Here is a 19,459-nt window from a genome sequence, read left to right on the forward strand (position 1 = left end):
GCTGGAGAACAACAGTTACAGGTGAGTAACTTGTTCCTTCCTGCTCAATAACAATGACCGTAGACAAAAAGGCTTCATCCACCCATCCTTTGCCCCAAAATGAATCTAAAGTGGAAATTGAAGGCTTCCCCTATCCTACCTAAATTTAGAGCAGTTTCTGTAATACCAATATCCTTTGCAATAACAGTTTTCAAATACAGTACGCAGCGACTATTGTATGGCACTCTTTTTTGTATGCCATTGCCAGAGTGTTTAATCACTTCCTAAGAGTTGGATCTTGAGTGCTCAACCACTGTTGCTACTTGGTGAAGCATCCAAGGAAAGCTTGGACTTGTTTGCTTTGGTTTAGGAAGGAACCCCTGCACACCTTATGCACAAGCCTTTGAATGTTAGTCCCACAGTGAGTAACTTGTAATTACCAAGACGTCCAAGTGTTCCAGCTAACAGTCCATGACAAATTACAATTCAGTGGTGTCTGGCCAGGGGAACATTTGATTCAGTTTTTCATATTGTGGGATTTTATTTAGTTATTCTTTTTAAAAGTTGTTTCATCTTGCTCATTGATTTTCTTTTCATGCTTTTTTAATGAGCTGTACTGCAATTATAATAATGTATTGCTTTTCAGACTAGCCATATTCCGAAAGAAAACAAGGGAGATGTTCAGCTGAATCTGCCATCTTCAACCAGTGAAACTAGCCTTGGTGGTGAAAGTTTAAAGCAGGTCTGTAAGCATCTTCAGATTGTTAGAACTGTAAATGTCTATTTAAATGATGGCCATTAACGTATGTAGATACTGATGACATGTTTCGTCCATACCTCTGATTTTGTGATCACAGCCAAAATGTTTCCAGAGGCATTGGTGGAAATATTTTGCACAACAAAAATACAGATTTGAGAAGTCCTGCCACACAGGCTCTGCGCTTGGCTTTGCCCATAGATCCTTTGCAGAAGCATGGTTGTGTGCTTGTTTACACTGTAGTGGGTTTTTCTCAGTGTCCTATTCCTTTTAGCACTGTAGATTGTGGCCGGTCTCTAACCCCCCTCTTCCTATCTGGATTTTCAGAGTAAATTTCTTGAATTTGTGGCTTCTGACCCTTTGTGATTTGTCTAGAGTATATCTAAGTCAGTCTTTCGTTTAGGATGCTGACAATGCTTATTAGCAAGCTGGAAATTGCCCCTGCCCTATGGCATTTACAAAGAAGAATGTCCTGTTGCAAGGCGACACGTTTGAGTCCTTTTGGCGACAGTCCAGCATAATACTTGGAGACCCAAAAGCCTCCCGTTTGTTTCCTTCAAACCTTTTACTAGGATCCACCCTGAGGTGTTGATGACTTGTGCTTTCTTGAGCCGCCTTCTGCCATGCTGGATGGGGGAGGAACCACTCACTCTTGTCTTTGCTGGTCTCCCATTGGGAAGTTGTTTGAGGGCACCAGCTTGACTGGGAGGACCAGAAGCTGGGAGTACACCAAGACTCAGCAAGTCTTTGTCCTCTTGTGTGTCTGCTTGAATCCAGTTCTGACTGGGAGGCTTGGGACAGCCACCACCCAAAGTTTGAATGTGGCATGACTGCTGATTGGATGGATTTCTGCTTAAAGGCATGGGTCCTGGAGCAGAACGAAAGTCGACCCAAGGAACGAAGAATCCGAGGAAGGACGACGTATGCAGCCACCTCCAGTGACTGCTGAATGACCGCTGCTGCTCCAACCTCCTTTTCTGATCAACAGGGAACATCCAGAACTGATGACTTCCTCTCCTGAACTGGTGGGCCTTAGCAGTCTTAAGACAACCAGCATTTTGAGCCATCCCTCAAAGAGTTGCGACAGTCCTGGGCTGCAATTCCCCAATACCCTGGGACCTGGACCAATTTGATGTGTATAATCTCCTGAAGCATTGTTTTGGCTAGAACTTCGGAGGCATCCTGCTGAACCTACAGTGACTCATTTCCCGCTCTGAGATGTCGCCCCTTCCACGTCGGGGACAGAGAAACAGAGAAGCCTGCCTTGTGACAACCATTGATTAACGACCGCCTGTGTAGAGTCCCAACGAGCCAGTATCATTGAAGATCCGCCTGCTGGGCGTCCCCACCAGAGAAACTGACCGTCTGATCCCGCCAAAAGGTCCTTCAGACTCCAGGCCAAGAATCCGATCAGGAGCTGCTGCTGCCGCCTCACCTGGGGACTCGCTGGAGATATTGTTGCCTTTCTACATGAAAAGGAACTGTCCCGCTCCTAGATACTCACCTGGGTGCTTGATGTGTTAAAGCAGACTCCTGAGCTCTCTGAGACACATTGGGGTGGACAACCCAACTGTGTTCTTCCAGGCATAAGGACAGTGGTCTTTAAGGTTACAATCGTTCTGGGGTCTACCTGACACTCGACCACCTTTTTTAACTAAACATTTTACTTACTTGCAACTTTTAAATTAGAATTTAACTTAACTTCTTAATTGATTGAAACTGATTATGAATTGGGGTTCAACGACACATAGAACTACAATTTATTAGAATACTTTGCTTTTGAGAGAACATTTTTTTTTTTTTGAAAATCAAGTTTTATTAGGTTTCGCACATAACTACGCAACTGGAACTAAGTAACTTTAGGGTTCAAATGAAGCCTTTTGTTATTGATGCATTTACATTGCAACACCATAAAAAAGTGATTGTATGCTAAATAGACCAATTTTCGGCATTTGTGATGAAATATGGCAATTTCTATGACCAGGCACTGTTTTGTATAAAACATGCAATTGATAACGCAGTGGTACATGTTGTTCAAAACTATGGTGGCTTTTTGAATTTATATTATCTTAAATTGATGTTTCAAGCATCTTTGGAATATGTGTTCTTCCTATATATATCTAAATAAAATACTTAGTTGTTGACAAACATTCTCATGATTTCAAAAGTATGTGGTGCACATAGACCAATAAGTTTAACGTTTCGTATTGCATTGTTTTGTTGTACTATTACTGTTTGGGGTTACAACTGTCTCACATTCCTACCCCTTCTGAGAGCATAGTCCTCATTCGACCTACATTGCCACAAATGCAAAGGTGGTGTATCTGAGCTTTCCCTGTACTCTGGGACCACTGTTGGTTTGTAGAAGTGGGGAGGGGGACTGAATATGCACTTCATTTTGTCACAGCCCCATACAAAACAATGATCCAATGTATGTAGGCAGGCTTGCTGTTCTGGTGAAAAGCCAGGTTAAGTCCCAGTCCTACCACACAAGTGCAGAGAAGGCAGCAACCTACCCCTTGGGACACAAGTGGTGTCCCTAAAGAAGAGATCATATGCTACGTTCGATACACAGAAGCCCAGTAAGAAAGAAAAGGAAAACACAGTTCTGTACAATGATTTAAGACAATGGCCAGATGTGGTTGAAGGGTGCCTGCAGAGCCCATTGATGACTGTGGCCCCTGTGCGTAAGTATTAAGAGACTCACCATCCCAGGACCCAGAGTTAGGCACTCAATGGTGACAGTTCCCGAAAATCCTGGTCCAGGGCTGTAAAACAACTTGGTGAGGGCAAGTCTACCTCTGAAATTGGGGTTGCAGACAGTCAACCAGGGATGTGAACTCCAGACCATCGCCTGCCCAAGCAACCCAGAACAGGTCGAAGTAGATTCTGGCGGCTAGCAGTATAAAAATGGCCAGAAAGCAGAACATGGCCTGTGACAAAAGAAAAGGTGGAGACCACCCAGGATGGCTTAAAATAACATCAGAGGCGTGGTGTCCCGATACCCTTCTGGATGGTGGCAGCTTTCTACTCAAAGGCTCATTGCCAAGGTAGTAAAACAGCCCAGGGACTGTTCCAGCATGGACTTCCTAGCCCATCCTACATGGAGGAACAGGAGGGTGACTATGACAGCCCAGGAAGCATGTTAAGCAGACCAATAGCCAAACTAAAGTGAAGGTAGTGGGACAAATGTTCAACCAATATTGCCACCCGGTCTGACAACTGTATAATCCACTTTTCTGCGTCAAACTCCTCCAACAGGTAATCGAGCATGAAGAGACTAGCAGAACTGGAACAGGGTTAGGGTTTTGCCCTGGAAGTACCCTAAACTGCTGGGCTGGCTAAAGCCAGCTTTCCAACTGCACACAAGGGCACTTTGGCGAACCAGAAGTAGGCCTCTGACTTTAGGACGACATATACAAGGATTTTTATTATCTTCACTTACAATTAGGCCAGCTTCAAAGAAAATAACAAACTAAAATAATAAAAATTAACTCAAAATGCTATTTTAAAACTCAAAGGTTTAAGGATGAATCAAAACATAGTCCTAAATCCAAATCCTATACCAGTCTAGCACATTTATAGCAAAACAAACACACATCCAAAGGGTTTAATAACTAAAAGATGCTTGACTGCTGCTTCTGTTCCAAGTTTTCTCCCATCGATATAGAATTGCTACTGTAATGGCTAAATGTTCCAAATAAAATCTCACCTGAGGTATTTGTCTCTTCTGACACCTTGGGGTACCATTTTCCATTTGTTTACACCACTCAGTGTTTCTGTACCCCTCCAGGGCTTCACACTCACTCGGAGCATTTCTCTCTTGTTTCTTTCATCTCGCTCCAGGGTGTCTTTACTCATCTGCTTGTGGGGTCTCCCGACTCTTGGTCCCCTCTCTCGGGGTATCCTAACTCGCACCCTCTTGGTATCTTCTCCCCTACCATATGAAAAGGGAGATCGAGTTGAGCTTCACAAAGAATGAATCAGGGAGGGGCGTGAGGATGGCCGTGAAAAGATATAGCAGGCGTGGTAGGAACGACATTTTGATGGAGGTCATCGTGCCGTACCATGAAAGGATCGGGGGGGGGGGCAGGGCGACAAATCTGCACCCAGCTTGGCTATGGCCGGGGTGAAGTTGGTTTCTACCAGGCGAGACGTCTTTTGGGAGAGTCGCCCCCAAAAACGTGATTTGTTTACTCTAGCTTCACCCCTCCCTGAGTTCCCTAGGTCAGTGCCTGTTGGGGAGAATTCTAAGAAATGTGCCAATTCCCTCTACCTCAGTGACCCCCCAGCAACTTTGGTGGATTTTTTGGACTTGATTTTTTTAACCTGGAGAGAGTGAGACCCTTTTTCCCACTCATGTTTTTTAATGTGATTTCTGAACTCGGTTTCTTTTGTTTGTCAGAATCCACAAACTCCATAGGCATCATCTTTTACATTGTGGCACACTGCACCTTTAGTGCAGTGACACAGGGAAGTCTCTTCGATTCACCCAAGGTTTAAATGCCTTCTCTGGGATAAACTACTGTTTACCAGAGCAGTAAAGTGAAATTGACTTTCCTTACATTTGTAACTTTCTAGACCCAGCACACGCTATCTTACAATAGGGTGCTGGAGGGGTTACCTAGTATCCACTTTTGTCTAATTTCTCATGTAATGTTTTATGTTATCCTTTACCGTGGTGAGCATTTACTGCGGGCTGCGTTCGCAGCTGCAGTAAAGCACCCAAGGGTGCCTTTTTTGTCAAAATGACCCTTGTTGTCTTTTTTCACCATTTCTTTGTGGAAAGGTCCTTCTTGAGATTTACTCTGCGCGCCAAACCAGGTTTGGGTCCCTTTGTTAGTTTTGTCTTTGGCGGCTTCACGAGTGAATCCCGCCTTTGGCTCCAGGGTGTCGGGGGTAGGCAAGAAGGGAGGGAGGTGCCCGAAACTCCCTGTGATTAGTCTCCTAGGAGACCCAAATGCACTCTGTGATTGGCCGGCTGACTGTCCAGCAAGGACAGCCACCCTGCTGGGTGACTGACAGTTAGGCTGGAATGAAAGGGAGAGAACAGTATAAAAGGCGAGTCTTTTCGCTTGGAAGGCAGAGTCGACCACTGGATGAAGAAACCAAAGAAAAACTTTAAGAGGACGCCTGCTGCAACTCCTGGACCGTTGGTTTGCCCGTGAAGCCCTGCTGCAGTGCCGAAATGCCAAATTTGCATTGACCGAGAAGCCCCTGCAAGGGCGACTTCTCCCCGTGAGTTGGTGGGACCAATCAACTCCAAAGTAAGCCACCTGGACATCATCCATCGGAGCTGGTTGAATTTCCAGATTTGCTGCTGGAAACCGTAGAGCCAGGGAGAGGAACACCAGTTTGTGAGTTGCTTTTAAGTTTGCCAAGAGCTCCAGGAAGATCCTTCGGACTCCCAGGAAGCAGGACTGACCGAGCCTAAGTCCCCTCAACAGTGTGGGACCCCAGAAGCAAGGAAAGTCCATCTCGACAGCCAGAAACCACGTTGTTGCTGTTTGCGGTAGACACGAGGAGCTGAAACACTGAACAGCCACTGAGAGTGAAGTTTGCTGCTAGCAAGTTTTGACCGTCCTAGTGCAGTGGAGGAGTCCCCCAAAGTCCTCCCTCTTGTCCCCACGACTGAGGCCCAGGAACAGTGAGATCTGCAGAGCTGCACAGGAACCAAAGTCATCAGCTGCATCTTTTGTTAATTTTAAAGGTACTGTACAAAGTCTAAGAGAACTTGCCTCTTGTTGTAGAGTTGCTTGCATCTTTTACTACTCACAAGTCTAAACAGCTTGTGGCCCTACATTGATTAATCTTTTTCTTCAAAGACTTCTGAAACATTGTGCAAATACTTTTCTACCCAACTTCAAAGAAGTGCTTCAGCATATAGACTCTTGCCTACTGACTTTGGTTTAGCCTGTTTTAACTGAATGACTCTTATTGGGGAATCTGAAAGTATTTGCCTGCTTAAGAAATATTTGTGCTATCTCGTTTGCTCTAATAATTTCCTTTTTGCTTGCTCATAACTAATTCCGAATGCCAACAGTAATACATTGTCAACCGCACCCTAGCAATTGAAGTCACCCGTGGGTGTAGGTCTCTGCTGTATTCCCTCCAAAATAAGTATTTACTGATTCTGAACTTAGAGTATCATTTTGAAGTATATTTGTGTTGTGTTTTACAGTGCTCACTTCTGAAGAAGGCTTATATTAACTGACTGGTAAATTAATAATTGTTTTATCAAGAAACCCTGTGTGTAAGTGTTTGCTAGGATAATTGACACTATGAAACTCTGCAGCTCACATTGACCCCTCTTGAGATAAGCCTGGCTACTCCTCCATACTACCAACCTGTGTAGTACAGACTTATACCAAAGGTTGGGTTACTACTGCCTGGAGGTCAGGGTTGCTGTAGTGCACCCTGTGGGTACTGCATACAATCTTGCCCAACCGTGCCGGTGTGTTAAATCTTTAAAGGCATTACACTTGATTTTGAGTTATTAATCTTGAGTCCTGAAAAAGACCCAAAGGAGAGAATCTGGTCCAGGAGAGAGGGAAGGGAGAGCTGAGCATCAGTGAGGTTTCATAGGATGTCGTCAGCATAGGATGTCGTCAGCAAAGGGTGACAGTTTAAACTCAACCGCTCCACGCCTCATTTTCCAACGATCCCCGGATTGTTCCTAATCACTATCGCCAGAGGTTCTATAGTAAGGGCGTGGAGAGAACGGACAGCCCTGTCTCGTTCCCCCTGGTTCAGAGAAGGGGGCGGATGTAATGCCGTTAACTAGGACCTTCGCCAAAGGGTTGGTGTAAAGGGCTCTAATCCATCTACAGACATTTCTCGAGTACCTTTCTCATGTTACTCTACTCTAATCTGTCAAAGGCCTTTTCACAGTCATGGGAGACCAGGACGCCCTCCAGTTTCTGATCCTGGGCTAGGTGCGTAAGGTCAATTGTTTTCCAACCTGGTCTCCATGGACTAATGAGGGCATGACTGACCCTAGTCTGATGCTTATTATTTTTGCAAAATGTTTTGCATCTGCGTTTAGCAGAGAAATGGGTCTGTAAGACTAGCAATGTGTTGGATCCCCCTACCCTCTTTGGAGAGGACCACTATCAGTGCTTTTAATAGGGAGTATAGCAGGACACCTGTTTCCAGTGTCTGGTTAAAGTCTTGCTAGGAAGGGGGCTAGGGTGGAGTGAAACATCTTAAAGAAGCGTAATGAGAACCAGTCTTCCCCTGGGGTTGTACCCGATTTTCATTTACGCCATTGACGCACTAATTTTGTTCGCTGTAAATGGGGTGTCTAAGATCGCCGCCTGCTCTGGGGAGACGCAAGGTGTCTGGAGAGCATTAAGGAATTCATCTATCTGGGTTCCATCCCCTGAATATTCTGATGTATAAAGGGTCTCATAATATCTACGAAACTCCTCCACTATTTGTTGATCATTGTTTACCCTTTCTAAAGGCAATAGGTGGATAGACCCTACTCTTAGTTTGTGAGCCCGCAGTTTCCACGCTAGTATTTTATCCTCGCGTTCCACTTTCTACATATACTTCTGCTTTTTTCTGTTTGGTGCAGGAGAATGTCCCTCGACTGTGCTCTATATTTTTTGTACTTTTGCAAGTCTGTCTGGTGGTATTTGTGATTTTAGTGTCCCCTTCGGTTTGAGTGCCTCAATCTTTCTCCTCAGGTCTAACTCCTCCTTTTCTCGCTCCCTTTTCCTGTGGGCCCCCAGCTGGGTCAACTCCCCTTGTATCATACTCTTGAAAGCCTCCCATACTGAAGTCAATTTGACCTCCCCATTGCTTTTGAACTGGAAATGTTCATTAATCGATTTCAATAAGCCCTGTGCCTTTGTCTTTTAGCGGAAAGTTATTGCACGTCCATCTCCCCCTTCACTGCTCTGGAGACCACTCGCCCAATTTTGCGCTGACCAGATCGTGGTCCGACCAGGATATTGGTTCTACTGTTTCAGACACTTTATGTATCAGGAGCGAGTCCAGGAGGATATCATCTATTCTCGAGTAGGTGTCGTGGCCCTTGAAATGGATGGTGTGAGGCGGGTCTGTCACCCCTTCTCGGGTTGAAGCATCTACTATCCCCAGCTTGCAGATTAATGTGGGCAAAGTGGCAGGCCAGCTTGCGCCGAGCATGGGATCCCCCTGAGGATGTCATCCCTTTCCTATCTGATGCCGGGTCAAGGAACAGGTTAGTCACCCCCTACGATCAGGTGCCCCTCTACCTTCTCCCAGAACAGGGACTGTCCCTCAATTCGACAATACATTGAAACTAGAGAGACCACCTGCTCTTTTGTCTGCCCCATGAAAATTATGTAGCGACCCTCTGTGTCTCTGAGGGTGGCAGATTCTGTAAAACCCAGCTTATTAGAAATCCCTACCGCCACCCCTCTTTTTGCTCTTGCATGAGGCCTGGTAGATTTTCTTGATGGCCCTCGCTTTCATGGCTGGTATCTACCCCTTTCTCCAGTGGGTCTCTTGAAGGAACATCACATCCAGTTTCAAACGATTGAATTCTCAGGTCGTTAGAGATCTTTTAGATGGGGATTTGAGGTCTCTAACATTCAATGAGCCTATAATTAATTCACTGGTCTGGTCAGCCATTAAGGATTCTACTAATTCTACGCTTGCACCGCAGACCCAGTGGATCCAAGTATGCCATGTCACCTGGCTCATGAGTTTCAGCCCCATATTTGGTGGAAAAACCTCTGTTGCATGGTTCTTGAAAAAAGGCACCGCCACCCAAAACAAACACTCAAATGAGAACTCCCACCCCCCCCAACCCAGCCCCCTTTTTGATCGCGTTTGAGCCGCCGATGAATTGTATACCATAAATAAATAAACCAACATTGTTGGTCCAGACCATCGGACTTCCCTCCTCCATCAGGCTTACATGAAAAACGTGTATCATTCCATTGCTAGTCTCTCAAAAATGTGTTCACTTTATATGCTCCTCTACTACGCTCCACCCTTCCCGAGCCTCCCTCTTGGCCCCAATCCTATGCATCGGACGTCGTTCGCCTCGCCTCAGGCCACAGGCCTCCCACGGTGGCGGGGAAAGCACGTCAATCCTCAGGTTCTGGCACCTTCCCGCCCAGGGCTGCACAGAGATCCCCCAAAGAGGTGCCAGAGCGATTCCAAGATGGCCCCTAGGTTGGATTCCTCAGTGTCCCCCCTCAAGGCTGCATTGGTGAAGGCAGATTCAGCTTCTTAAATGTGCGGAGTGCCTTGATGCGTCTGTCATTAGGTTTCTCAAACATTAGATTCTTCCCTCGTGGTTCCCCCTCTTCCACGGGCACCCTGTTTTTGGCTGGCACTCCCAGAAGTTCTCGGGATACTCTGTTAATGTCATTTGCTATACTTATAGAGTTAGTCTCCAATTCCCCTTTCTGACAACTGCAGCAAAGATGCCCTATGGTGCACTAACATACAAAATGCCATACTTGACAAAATTGCATGCCTCCAAAAGATTTGTCTCTACCCGAGACCTCGCCAGAGCCTGAAACCTCTACTCCCCAACACATTATCACCTATAATTTCAAGCCTATCTCAGAAACTGAGCTAATCAAAATCATAAAATATCTCAAACCCCGTAAATACCAAAGGGACATCTGCCCTGCCACTGTAATCAAAGACTGCTGAAGCACTTGCTCCATTCATCACTTCGCTCATCAACTCCTCTTTTGCATCCATCTCAGTTCCAGCCAACCTTAAAGATCCTTTGGTCGTACCTTGTAAAAAAAAACGACCCTAATAAACCAATGAACTACCACCCCATTACCACTGTGCAATTCAAAATATTGGACAGAGCTGCCTATATACAAATCCAATCCTACTTGGAGACCAACAAACTGGTTTCCAGCTGTGACTTGGGATGGCGTCTGCCCTCCTCGACCTAAAGAATCAACTGGATGAAATAAATGACAAAGGTAAACTTGCCCTCCTTCTCCTACTAGACCTTTCATCTGCGTTCAGTTTGGTTGATTAACAAATCCTCTGTCAACATCTGTCATCAGCAGCACACTTCTCTTCAAAATCAATTGAGTGGATCTCATTCATCACCAATAGATCGTTGAGTATTTTCCCTTCGTGCCTCGGCATCCGTTTACCCCCCCCCCCCCAACCACCCTTCGGCCACTGTCACGTGCGGCATAGCACAGGGTTCTTGCGTCTCACCCACACTGTACAATATTGCCACAATACCTCTCTTCGCTCTTCCTGACACTAAGGTTATCTTATACACAAACTATGCAGATGACACCCACATCCTTATACCCATTTCAAGAGACTATAACTGTACTTCAAATTACTGGCAGCCATTTACCAAACCATCCAAGCGTTCATGGCAAGTCACTCGCTGTGTCTAAATGACGAAAAGACTGAGCTACTCCCAGCTGGCTCACAAACCCTACACATTATTCATCATCGCTTCCGCCTCATAGTTTCACAGCAAGTCAAAACCCTTGGGATATTCCTTGACTCAAATCTGTCTTTGTCAAAACAGGTAAACGCTATTGCATCTTCAGCAGCTTATACCATGAAGGCCCTTCCTTTCCGAGATCAGTTGCACCACCGTTGCTAGAGCTCCTATCTGCTCTAGACTTGATTATTGCAACTCCCCATTTGCATGTACCAGTGCCCGCAACATCAAGCTGCAGATCATACAGAATAACGCACTTCGAGCTGCCCTGAACTTACCAAAAAAAGACTAGCTCTTCTGCCAGACAGAAGGTGCACTGGCTGACCATCTATGAACGAATACTTTTCAAAACACTGGCCATCACACACATGTATCGCCAACACTGCATCGAGATATCTATCCAGCAAATTTAACCTCTCGCAGTCGTCCAGAACTACATGCTCAGCCTACACACATCGCCTCTGTGTCCCAAGATTGAAATTGCAAACATCAGGAGGTCGTAGTTTCCCAGTCTTTAAGGCACAGAACTGGAATACTCTGCCACCGTCTCTAAGAGCAGAACATTCATATTGGGTTTTCCTGAAAACCTGGCTCTTTACCTCAGACCTGCAACCTAGAGGCTGCACATCTATCTGAGCCCATCCACCACTGTTCTATCACCCAACCAACTGCATTGCCAAAATTTCACCTTCTGTACCTATAACAAGTTTATGTATCCACATTAAGTGCTTTCGACTATCTAAGCAAATGTTTGTACCTTGCTCCAGCGCCTTGATGCCCATGGGCTAAGCGCGCTACACAAATTAATAAATAAACTTGATGCAGGGCCCCTCTCAGGACTGAACTCAGTCCCCTCGATGCTAGGACGCCAAAATTACTTGGAGGCCAGTCTCGTAGTGCCAGTTGAGGATCCCCCAAGTTCCAGGTCGGAACTCGAACCGGTGATGCTGCGCGCGGTAGCCCAAAATCAAAGCTGGTCAGCCACAGGGTGGTTCCAGGGCACTTCCAAAGGCTTCCTTTGGCAGGGAGCAGAGCAGACGTCGGAATGTAGGGTCCCTCCACTCTTAAGGGCAGCAGGTCCTTCACGGGACTTCTAAAGATCACAAGCAAGACGGGGCTCCTCCAGGACAGCAGCAGAACTTGGTCGCCAGGCCTCCTTCAGTCAGGTCTCTGGTTTCTTTGCGGGTCTTGCAGCTGAATAAGATACTTGGCTCCTTCAGATTTCTACAGGATCTCTGAAGAAAGGGTGCAGGGGTCCTCTTCTTATCCTAAAAGCCAGGTACGAGCTGCTGCCCTCACTAACCAATAGCAGGACTAGCCCAAACGCACCCACCCCAGCAGTAGTCCAATCAGGACCACTGGTGAGAACATTCACGCATACCACTCGTACAAACCAAAACCAGTTTGTGGATTGGGACTAACGTTGAGGAAGTACTGGAAATCCATAATCCCGATTGGGCCAGGAGGACGTGGAACCCAGAACATCTGGACATGTCCATCTGGCCCAATCCTTTTTCCCCAGAGAGCAGACCTACTCGCAAGAGGGAGGCCATCTTCTTCACCCAGAAATCAGAACTCAGAATCTTGACACTTGGTTTTTGAGAGGTTAAGGTATCAGGATTGGGACCTCCCACCGGTACCATTCAAAGTCCCGGTTTGGGATATTAATTTAGTATTACCTTTCATAATGGGAGCCCCATTTGAGCCTCTTCGTTCATATCCGCCTCGGATGTTAACTGTTAGGGGACTTTTCCTAAAGTCCCCTGGGTGGTAAAAAACTATAAAACTATCCCTTGGTATACAGGTCTCCAACTCTGTACTAACCAAAGGATTTGGTAGAATGGCAGACCGGCCAGGCTGATTTAACGAGGGGATGTGAGCTGTAGGTAAGTACACTGAACCCTGTCAATACAACAGCCTGCTTCAATAGAAGTTGCTCGCGCTTACAATTGTTAAAGAAAATGACCCTAATGACGGTTCTACCGTATTACTTGTAATGCCGTGCTACTGCATTTGTTACAGTTTCATTAATGTTATGATAATGTTATGATAATGTTATATATGGTAGAACCGTCATTAGGGTCATTTTCTTTTCAGTTTCATTAATGTATAGAGTCACACAGACAAAGTCTGATGGAAGGAGAAAGAGGGTTATTCAACACTATTAGCAGTGGTGTATTTCACAGCAACACTTTTCAGGGCTTCTAATGCTTTGGCAGTCCAATCCCAAACTATCCAAGAGTTCATCAGTCAGTGTAGATGCGGAGCAAATGTCTTGTGCAGTAGCAGAAAAGGCAAAGATCATCTGGATACCTTTTAGTCACTTAAATAAAAATGCTTTTGTAGATAACACAAGTTATAGGGAACCTGCAAAGGACTCCCCCAATAGGACACAAGCTGCTAAGCCTTGATCAGAGGTAAGGGTGAACACCCAAAACCTTTTGTAACACACTCCAGTCACAGTGCAACAACTCTTCTGCTTGAGGTAAATTATACCTTGAGCCCCACAGTACCTTTGGTTACATAAAGCAAATGCAGCTGGATTCTTTCCTGTGCAGCAGTGATGGACCCGGTCTCCTGATTCCTCAGCCTGGTGACGAAAGGAAGGATTCTGACTGGGATGTCACAGCAGCCGTTGCGAGAAAGGACCCTCCGCAAGGATTTCTTCGATCTCCCACCTCGGTCTGAGTTTTGCCCCTTTTTTGCAGCTCCAACAAAGGACTATTTTGGCCTGGTCGATCTTCTTCCGTTCTGCAGACTTGCACTTTGGTGAGGGGACTTGGATAAGTGGGAATGTGCCTCTGGAGGTCCAACTGGAGCTCACCAAAGTTCTGGGCAAATTAGTCCACGCAAAAACGTTGCACTGGCGGAGGTCGCCAGGAATTAGCGGTTTGCAGCCCTGGGAAGTCACCGCACCTATGGGAGGGCTCCATCTGCATTTCGTCTTGGGGCTGGTTGGTCCTACCAGCCAAAGGGACGGTATTGTCCTCTTCGGAGTTGCTCCGTTGATAAGTGGGGTCAGGACAACGGTGGTCTTTTTACTGTTACTGAAAGAGTCTGCAGGCATCTCTGGTCGTCTTCTGTTCCCAGTGGTCAACTTGCCTTCTGCCTCAGGAACCTCACCTTTTATTCGGATTTCCCATTCACTCCTCTGCAAACTCTCCCAGCAGTTTACAGAAAGGGGTGGGGGGCTGTCCAGTCAGGACAGCCCCCCCCCCAGTGGGAACCGGTTCCATTCAGGCACTCTGGCAGACAAACAGGGTAGTGTTAAGCCCCTCCCCTGCTTCCTGTCCTCACAGAAACACTGGAGCCTAGTCGGGGGCATCCTAGGGTTCCCACCAAAGGCAAAACTTGCATTCAGACCGCTACCTCCCAGAATGGTAGAATGGCTAACCAAGGACAACCATGCAAGAAATGGCAAAAAAAAAGTCACCATGTTAGAACATCTGGGACCCTTTGGTACATAACGGAGGCTGTGAATACAGTCTGCGGTAAAAAAACACCAAAGTTGGTCGAAAACGTCCACTGCCACCAGCCATAACTATATGGTTGTCAATGTGACCAAAAAGTCACAGTAGCAGAGAAGGGAGATAGCAGGTATCCCCTTAGCACTCCACTTAAGGTGGTGTGTGCAACTTTTTAGGTAGGATACAAAGTATCCCTCTATCCCTAAGAACAGTAACTTTTAAGGATAGTCTAATATCAAAGGAGAACCCAAAGGGTTCCTAGCAACACTGCACATAGGGTGCTGTGTGCTGCAAAAGTCTAACACAGCTGCTTTTAAGGGATCTGGAGGAAAGCAAGACTCCTTAGCATAAAAGTAAAACTGAAAGAACAGTTCTGAAAGTCAAAACAAATGAGAATTAATGAGGGGGGGAAAAGGCTCTCCTCATTCAGGAGAGAAAGGAAAAAGGTCCAGAAGTCCAGCAAAAAGTGCTGGGTGTCTCACTAGGAGAGGGGATTACTCATATAACTGATGAATCTCCCTAACAATAACTATGAACTTTCTTGTAGCGATCACTTCTGCTCGCAGAGTAAGCAATCTTAAGGCTTTGTCATGCAAACCACCATTTACTGCTTTTCATAACAAAAATGTTGTTTTGAGGGTTCGCCCTTCATTTCTTTGTAAGGTGATGTCAGAATTTCACCTGACATAAAGAATAAGTCTACCATCCTTTTATCCACGACCTTATCCTTCCAAAGAGTAGGAGATACTTCATCGTTTAGATCCCAAAAGAGCATTCACCTTTTATATTGGCAGACTTGCGCAAGTCGGACAAGATGACAAACCTTTTGTTGGCTTTACTCGTCATAGGTTGGGACAGGTTGTTGGCAAACACTCATCTTGATGGATCAATTTATGTATCTCTGAATGTTACACTTTAGCTGGCAAGGATGTCCCTTATAATTTGAGGGTACATTCTACAAGAGGGGTGGCTACGTCTTCAGCCCTTCAAAGAGGGGTGCTGGTGCAAGATATTTGCAATGCTCCAACGTTTTCTTTTCTGACCACCTTTACTAAACATTACTGCCTTGATTCTGTCTGGTCAGAAAGCTCAATTTGGCAAGGCTGTTCTACACAGCGTAAATCAATACGCAAATTCTTTGATACCACCTCCATCTACAAACTGCTATGGGAGTCCATCAAAGATGAGGAAACCATTGGGGGAGCGGGGCAAACCATTATAAGAACAAATTACTCACCCGTGGTAATGTTCTTTCTGCTGGATGTTCCTCCCACAGATTCCTCATCGCCTTTGCATTCTACCCCTCTATCCTTGGATGAATTTCCATTGATTAGATCTTCCTCTCTTTCAATGTCTCTGGAGGCTTGTTTGACATTCAAAACAGCTGTTCAAGCGGGCACTTAGTGCGCCTTTGTAACAGTGTCGAAGTCACGGCCGGTAGCGGGATGGAGGTTGCAGATGGACCGTGCGTCCACAGCGTCCTTTGCTGTTGAAAGTTTCCGAAGCTGCAGGCAGGATATTGGATAGATCAAAGATGAGGAATCTGTGGGAGGAACATCCATCAGAAAGAACATTACATGGGGTAAGTAATTTGTTCTTTTATTGCTATGAGTTTTCGCTGTTACCTAGATCTTCTCATTGTAAAACAATCTACTTTTACTGCAGGATATCCAGGAAGTCCACAACTCATTGGATGAAGTAAATGCAACAATTGTGTTGTACCAAAGACATAATGATCTGAAACTTCAGCTATTGGAGACTGCAGTAGGTAATGTAAGCCAAAGAGTTACTCTTTTGGAAAGTGAGCTACCAGCAATCCCCAGACTGGAAAAGAGAGACAACCTGTCTTCTGGCATGGTGAGAATGTTTTTTTAATGTTTTTATTTTTTACACTGCCATGGCCCTTTAAACAGTAACACTGTGAGTGCTATGCACAATGGTTTCTTTAAAATGGAATGGTCAAATGAGAATTTTTTGAGACGCCACTAAACATTGACCCATGGTGTATTGTGGAAGTGCGTGGGTATCGGATAGTATAATCTGGCATTTGTTGGTTATTCTTGCGTATTGTTGCAATACCCGACCCATTTGATGGTACCTGTCCCTATGACTGCAGTGCCTATAAAGTTTAGTAATTGAAAATATGATGCAAATATCTAGTAGCGCCAGGTATTTTAATGGAAGTAAAAGCCATTGTGGGAATATGATGCTGGTATCTGAACATGAGGACTCATCCAACTTAAAGATGGTTTTAAATTGGCATATGTTTCTCCTGCCCCTACCTCATTTGTTACCTTCTCTCTCTCCAATGTTCCTTCGGTATTCCTCAATGTAGTTGGCTTTATGCTAATTCCATCAGGTGCTATCCTGCTTACTTTACCCTCACCCTGGCCTCTTATATGCCCTTTCACTAGCACCTGGCACATTGCAGTACCCGGCACGAAATTACAATGCAGGTTTAGGACTCGTAAAACATTTGAAAACTCACAAAAAAGGACATATGCCAACATGCCCACCGTATTGAGGTCTTAAACATTCCTGTTTTCTTTTTTTGCATTTTGGGAGTATAGTTTTGTAACCTACCAACTCGCAGTGAACCACTTTGAAGCGCAGCAGTTGTGCGAGTAGTCCATAAAAGGTAGTTAAAGATATGTCGTTTCTATTAAATATGCAAGTACATACGCCACTAGTGATTAGGAAGAGGTGATGCATTTGCTTTTGGAAATCCAGGATTACAAGTCCCAGAATGAAAAGTTTAATATAAAATCACTCCATCAGCAACTCAGTACCCTGGGCAGGGCTTCTGAAAAGTAATCTTTAATGTGCAACCACGTTCTACACAAGTCTTGACAAAACCTTCAGTGGTTAAAGTAGCTGAGTAGTTTTGCTTAGACTCGAGAGGTGGAGGCTTGGTGTGAAGGACAGATAACAATTGCAAAATATCTTGTGTTTAACTATCAGTAATGGCTCCAAGTACTCTATTTGTATACAGCATTTAGGCTGAGAGTGGACCCCAGACCAACATCGGAAGGGACCTGCAAAATTCAAACTGAGAGCTGTCCTGTCATAGACCGTATTCTGCACATCAATGGAACGTACCCTGGCTGAGGGTAGATTAAGAGCAGAAAGATGATTGTGCGCCCTTTGCCAGAGTGCCATGAAAGTGCATGCTTTTAAATGGCAATTTCTGACCTATAGGGGAAGGAGTGGCCATTTTGAGTCCAAGGTACTAAAAAAGCCATGATCGCATTAACAAGTGAAGGCACATGGCTGTGAGTCACGAGGAAAAAGGGAAACCTCAGTTTCCTGCCACCAGCCTTTTCACTGTGCATCACATATGCAATTGGGATGTTACTTGGAGAAAAGACTGTCCCTGTCGTACTCAAAAGAAGGTGGCTTGTGCTGCAATTTAAAAATGAAGGTGAAAATCGATGGGAGAAACGTTTCCTGCAATGATGGCCATGTGGCCCCCTAACAAAATATGTGAAGTGTGATTGGAAAAACGTCCTCATCCCCAAAACTCATCAATGATCCAGTTAAAAAAGCAGATATGCTGGTGAAAACCTTTTCTAACACTCCAAAAACTTAAACGTCTATTTTCGGCAATAAAGACATCGTTCATGCACAAGAGATTTTCAGTTTTGAGTTTGTTTTTTTTGTTAACGTTACATAGCTATATTGCACACATTGAGAAGCCACTTTAACATGCCAAAAATGCAACATTTACACTTAAAAGGAGCTGACACCCGTCAGCGAAAATGGCCTTTCTATTCTTTAGGCCTTTGCTACAACTTTAAATGCAGGTGGCAGACCCTTGAACAACCCAGTGTTATTTTACTGGACCTTTCTAAGTGTATAATAAATATTTTGGATTTTTATTATTGCCAGCCAACTGCATTTCAAAGTTGCAGAACACCCCTGCAAAGAACATGCTAGAAATGAGGCGCGCTTAGCTCACACAAATAAATTGGATTAATGTGAACAACAATCCTTGTATTGCATTGTTGAATGTTGGAAGAGCTGCTGCGACAACAGGTTTTACACAGCAGTATTCCAAGCCAGCCATCTCTGCCCTAATCTATATGGCAAGGAACTGGCAGCTGAAGCCGAAGACTGCTGAGAACACAAAGGTACGATAATCGGCACAAGTTGATTGTCTTCGGGATGTAGCCATAATTCATGAAAATCCAAAACCTTGTTAACAAAAGCTTAAGGACTAGCAAGAAACTGATTGACTTTACAGAGGTGGATGGGTGGCAAATACTTTTATGCTGTCTTTATTTGGGAAAGCTTCAAAACAGCATTTTCTGGTCAGTAGCTTAGTGTGTTCATTTTCTTTTTCTTTTGTTTGGTTTATTATAAACCTTTTATATTATCAAAATGCACATAGTTTCAACAATAACATTACCATCGAATCGAAATCAAATATTAGTTTATTCAGATAAAATCTATAAGCTGATACACAGCATAAAAAATATACAATAAAACAAAGGTTAATTTGGAGAATATAATATAAACATGAAAACAGTATAATTAGAACTTGTCACAATAAAAAATAACGCTCATATTGCACATGTACACCGAAGCATCCACAGTACGCTTAAATTCCAGGCCCTCCTCAAATATACAAGGAAGCAACAATGCATGGTTAGGCCTGTAAAATGAAAAAAAAAAGGGCCAGACGGCATTGAGTACTTGTTTCAATAATGGCATAACTGTTTGATTTCTAATATCCCCATCGCATGGTCAGAACAAAATACCATGCAAAAGATCTTCAGCTGCTGCAGTACATCACGGGCAAGCTGAATTCTGAACATA

At 44.8% G+C, this 19,459-nt stretch overlaps 1 protein-coding gene across 2 annotated transcripts in view; it reads left to right on the forward strand.

The window, feature by feature from the left end:
- The window catches only part of EFCAB14 (EF-hand calcium binding domain 14), a 306,235-nt gene that overhangs the window by 171,998 nt on the left and 114,778 nt on the right, over positions 1–19,459 (forward strand). For both annotated transcript variants that reach the window (XM_069642256.1, XM_069642257.1), the window contains exons 6-7: positions 626–721; positions 16,307–16,498. In XM_069642256.1, coding sequence (XP_069498357.1) covers positions 626–721; positions 16,307–16,498 — 288 coding nt within the window. The remainder of the gene's footprint in view (positions 1–625; positions 722–16,306; positions 16,499–19,459) is intronic.

Source organism: Ambystoma mexicanum, chromosome 1q (assembly GCF_040938575.1).
Source record: "Ambystoma mexicanum isolate Mex_15411 chromosome 1q, UKY_AmexF1_1, whole genome shotgun sequence".
Lineage (NCBI taxonomy): Eukaryota > Metazoa > Chordata > Amphibia > Caudata > Ambystomatidae > Ambystoma > Ambystoma mexicanum.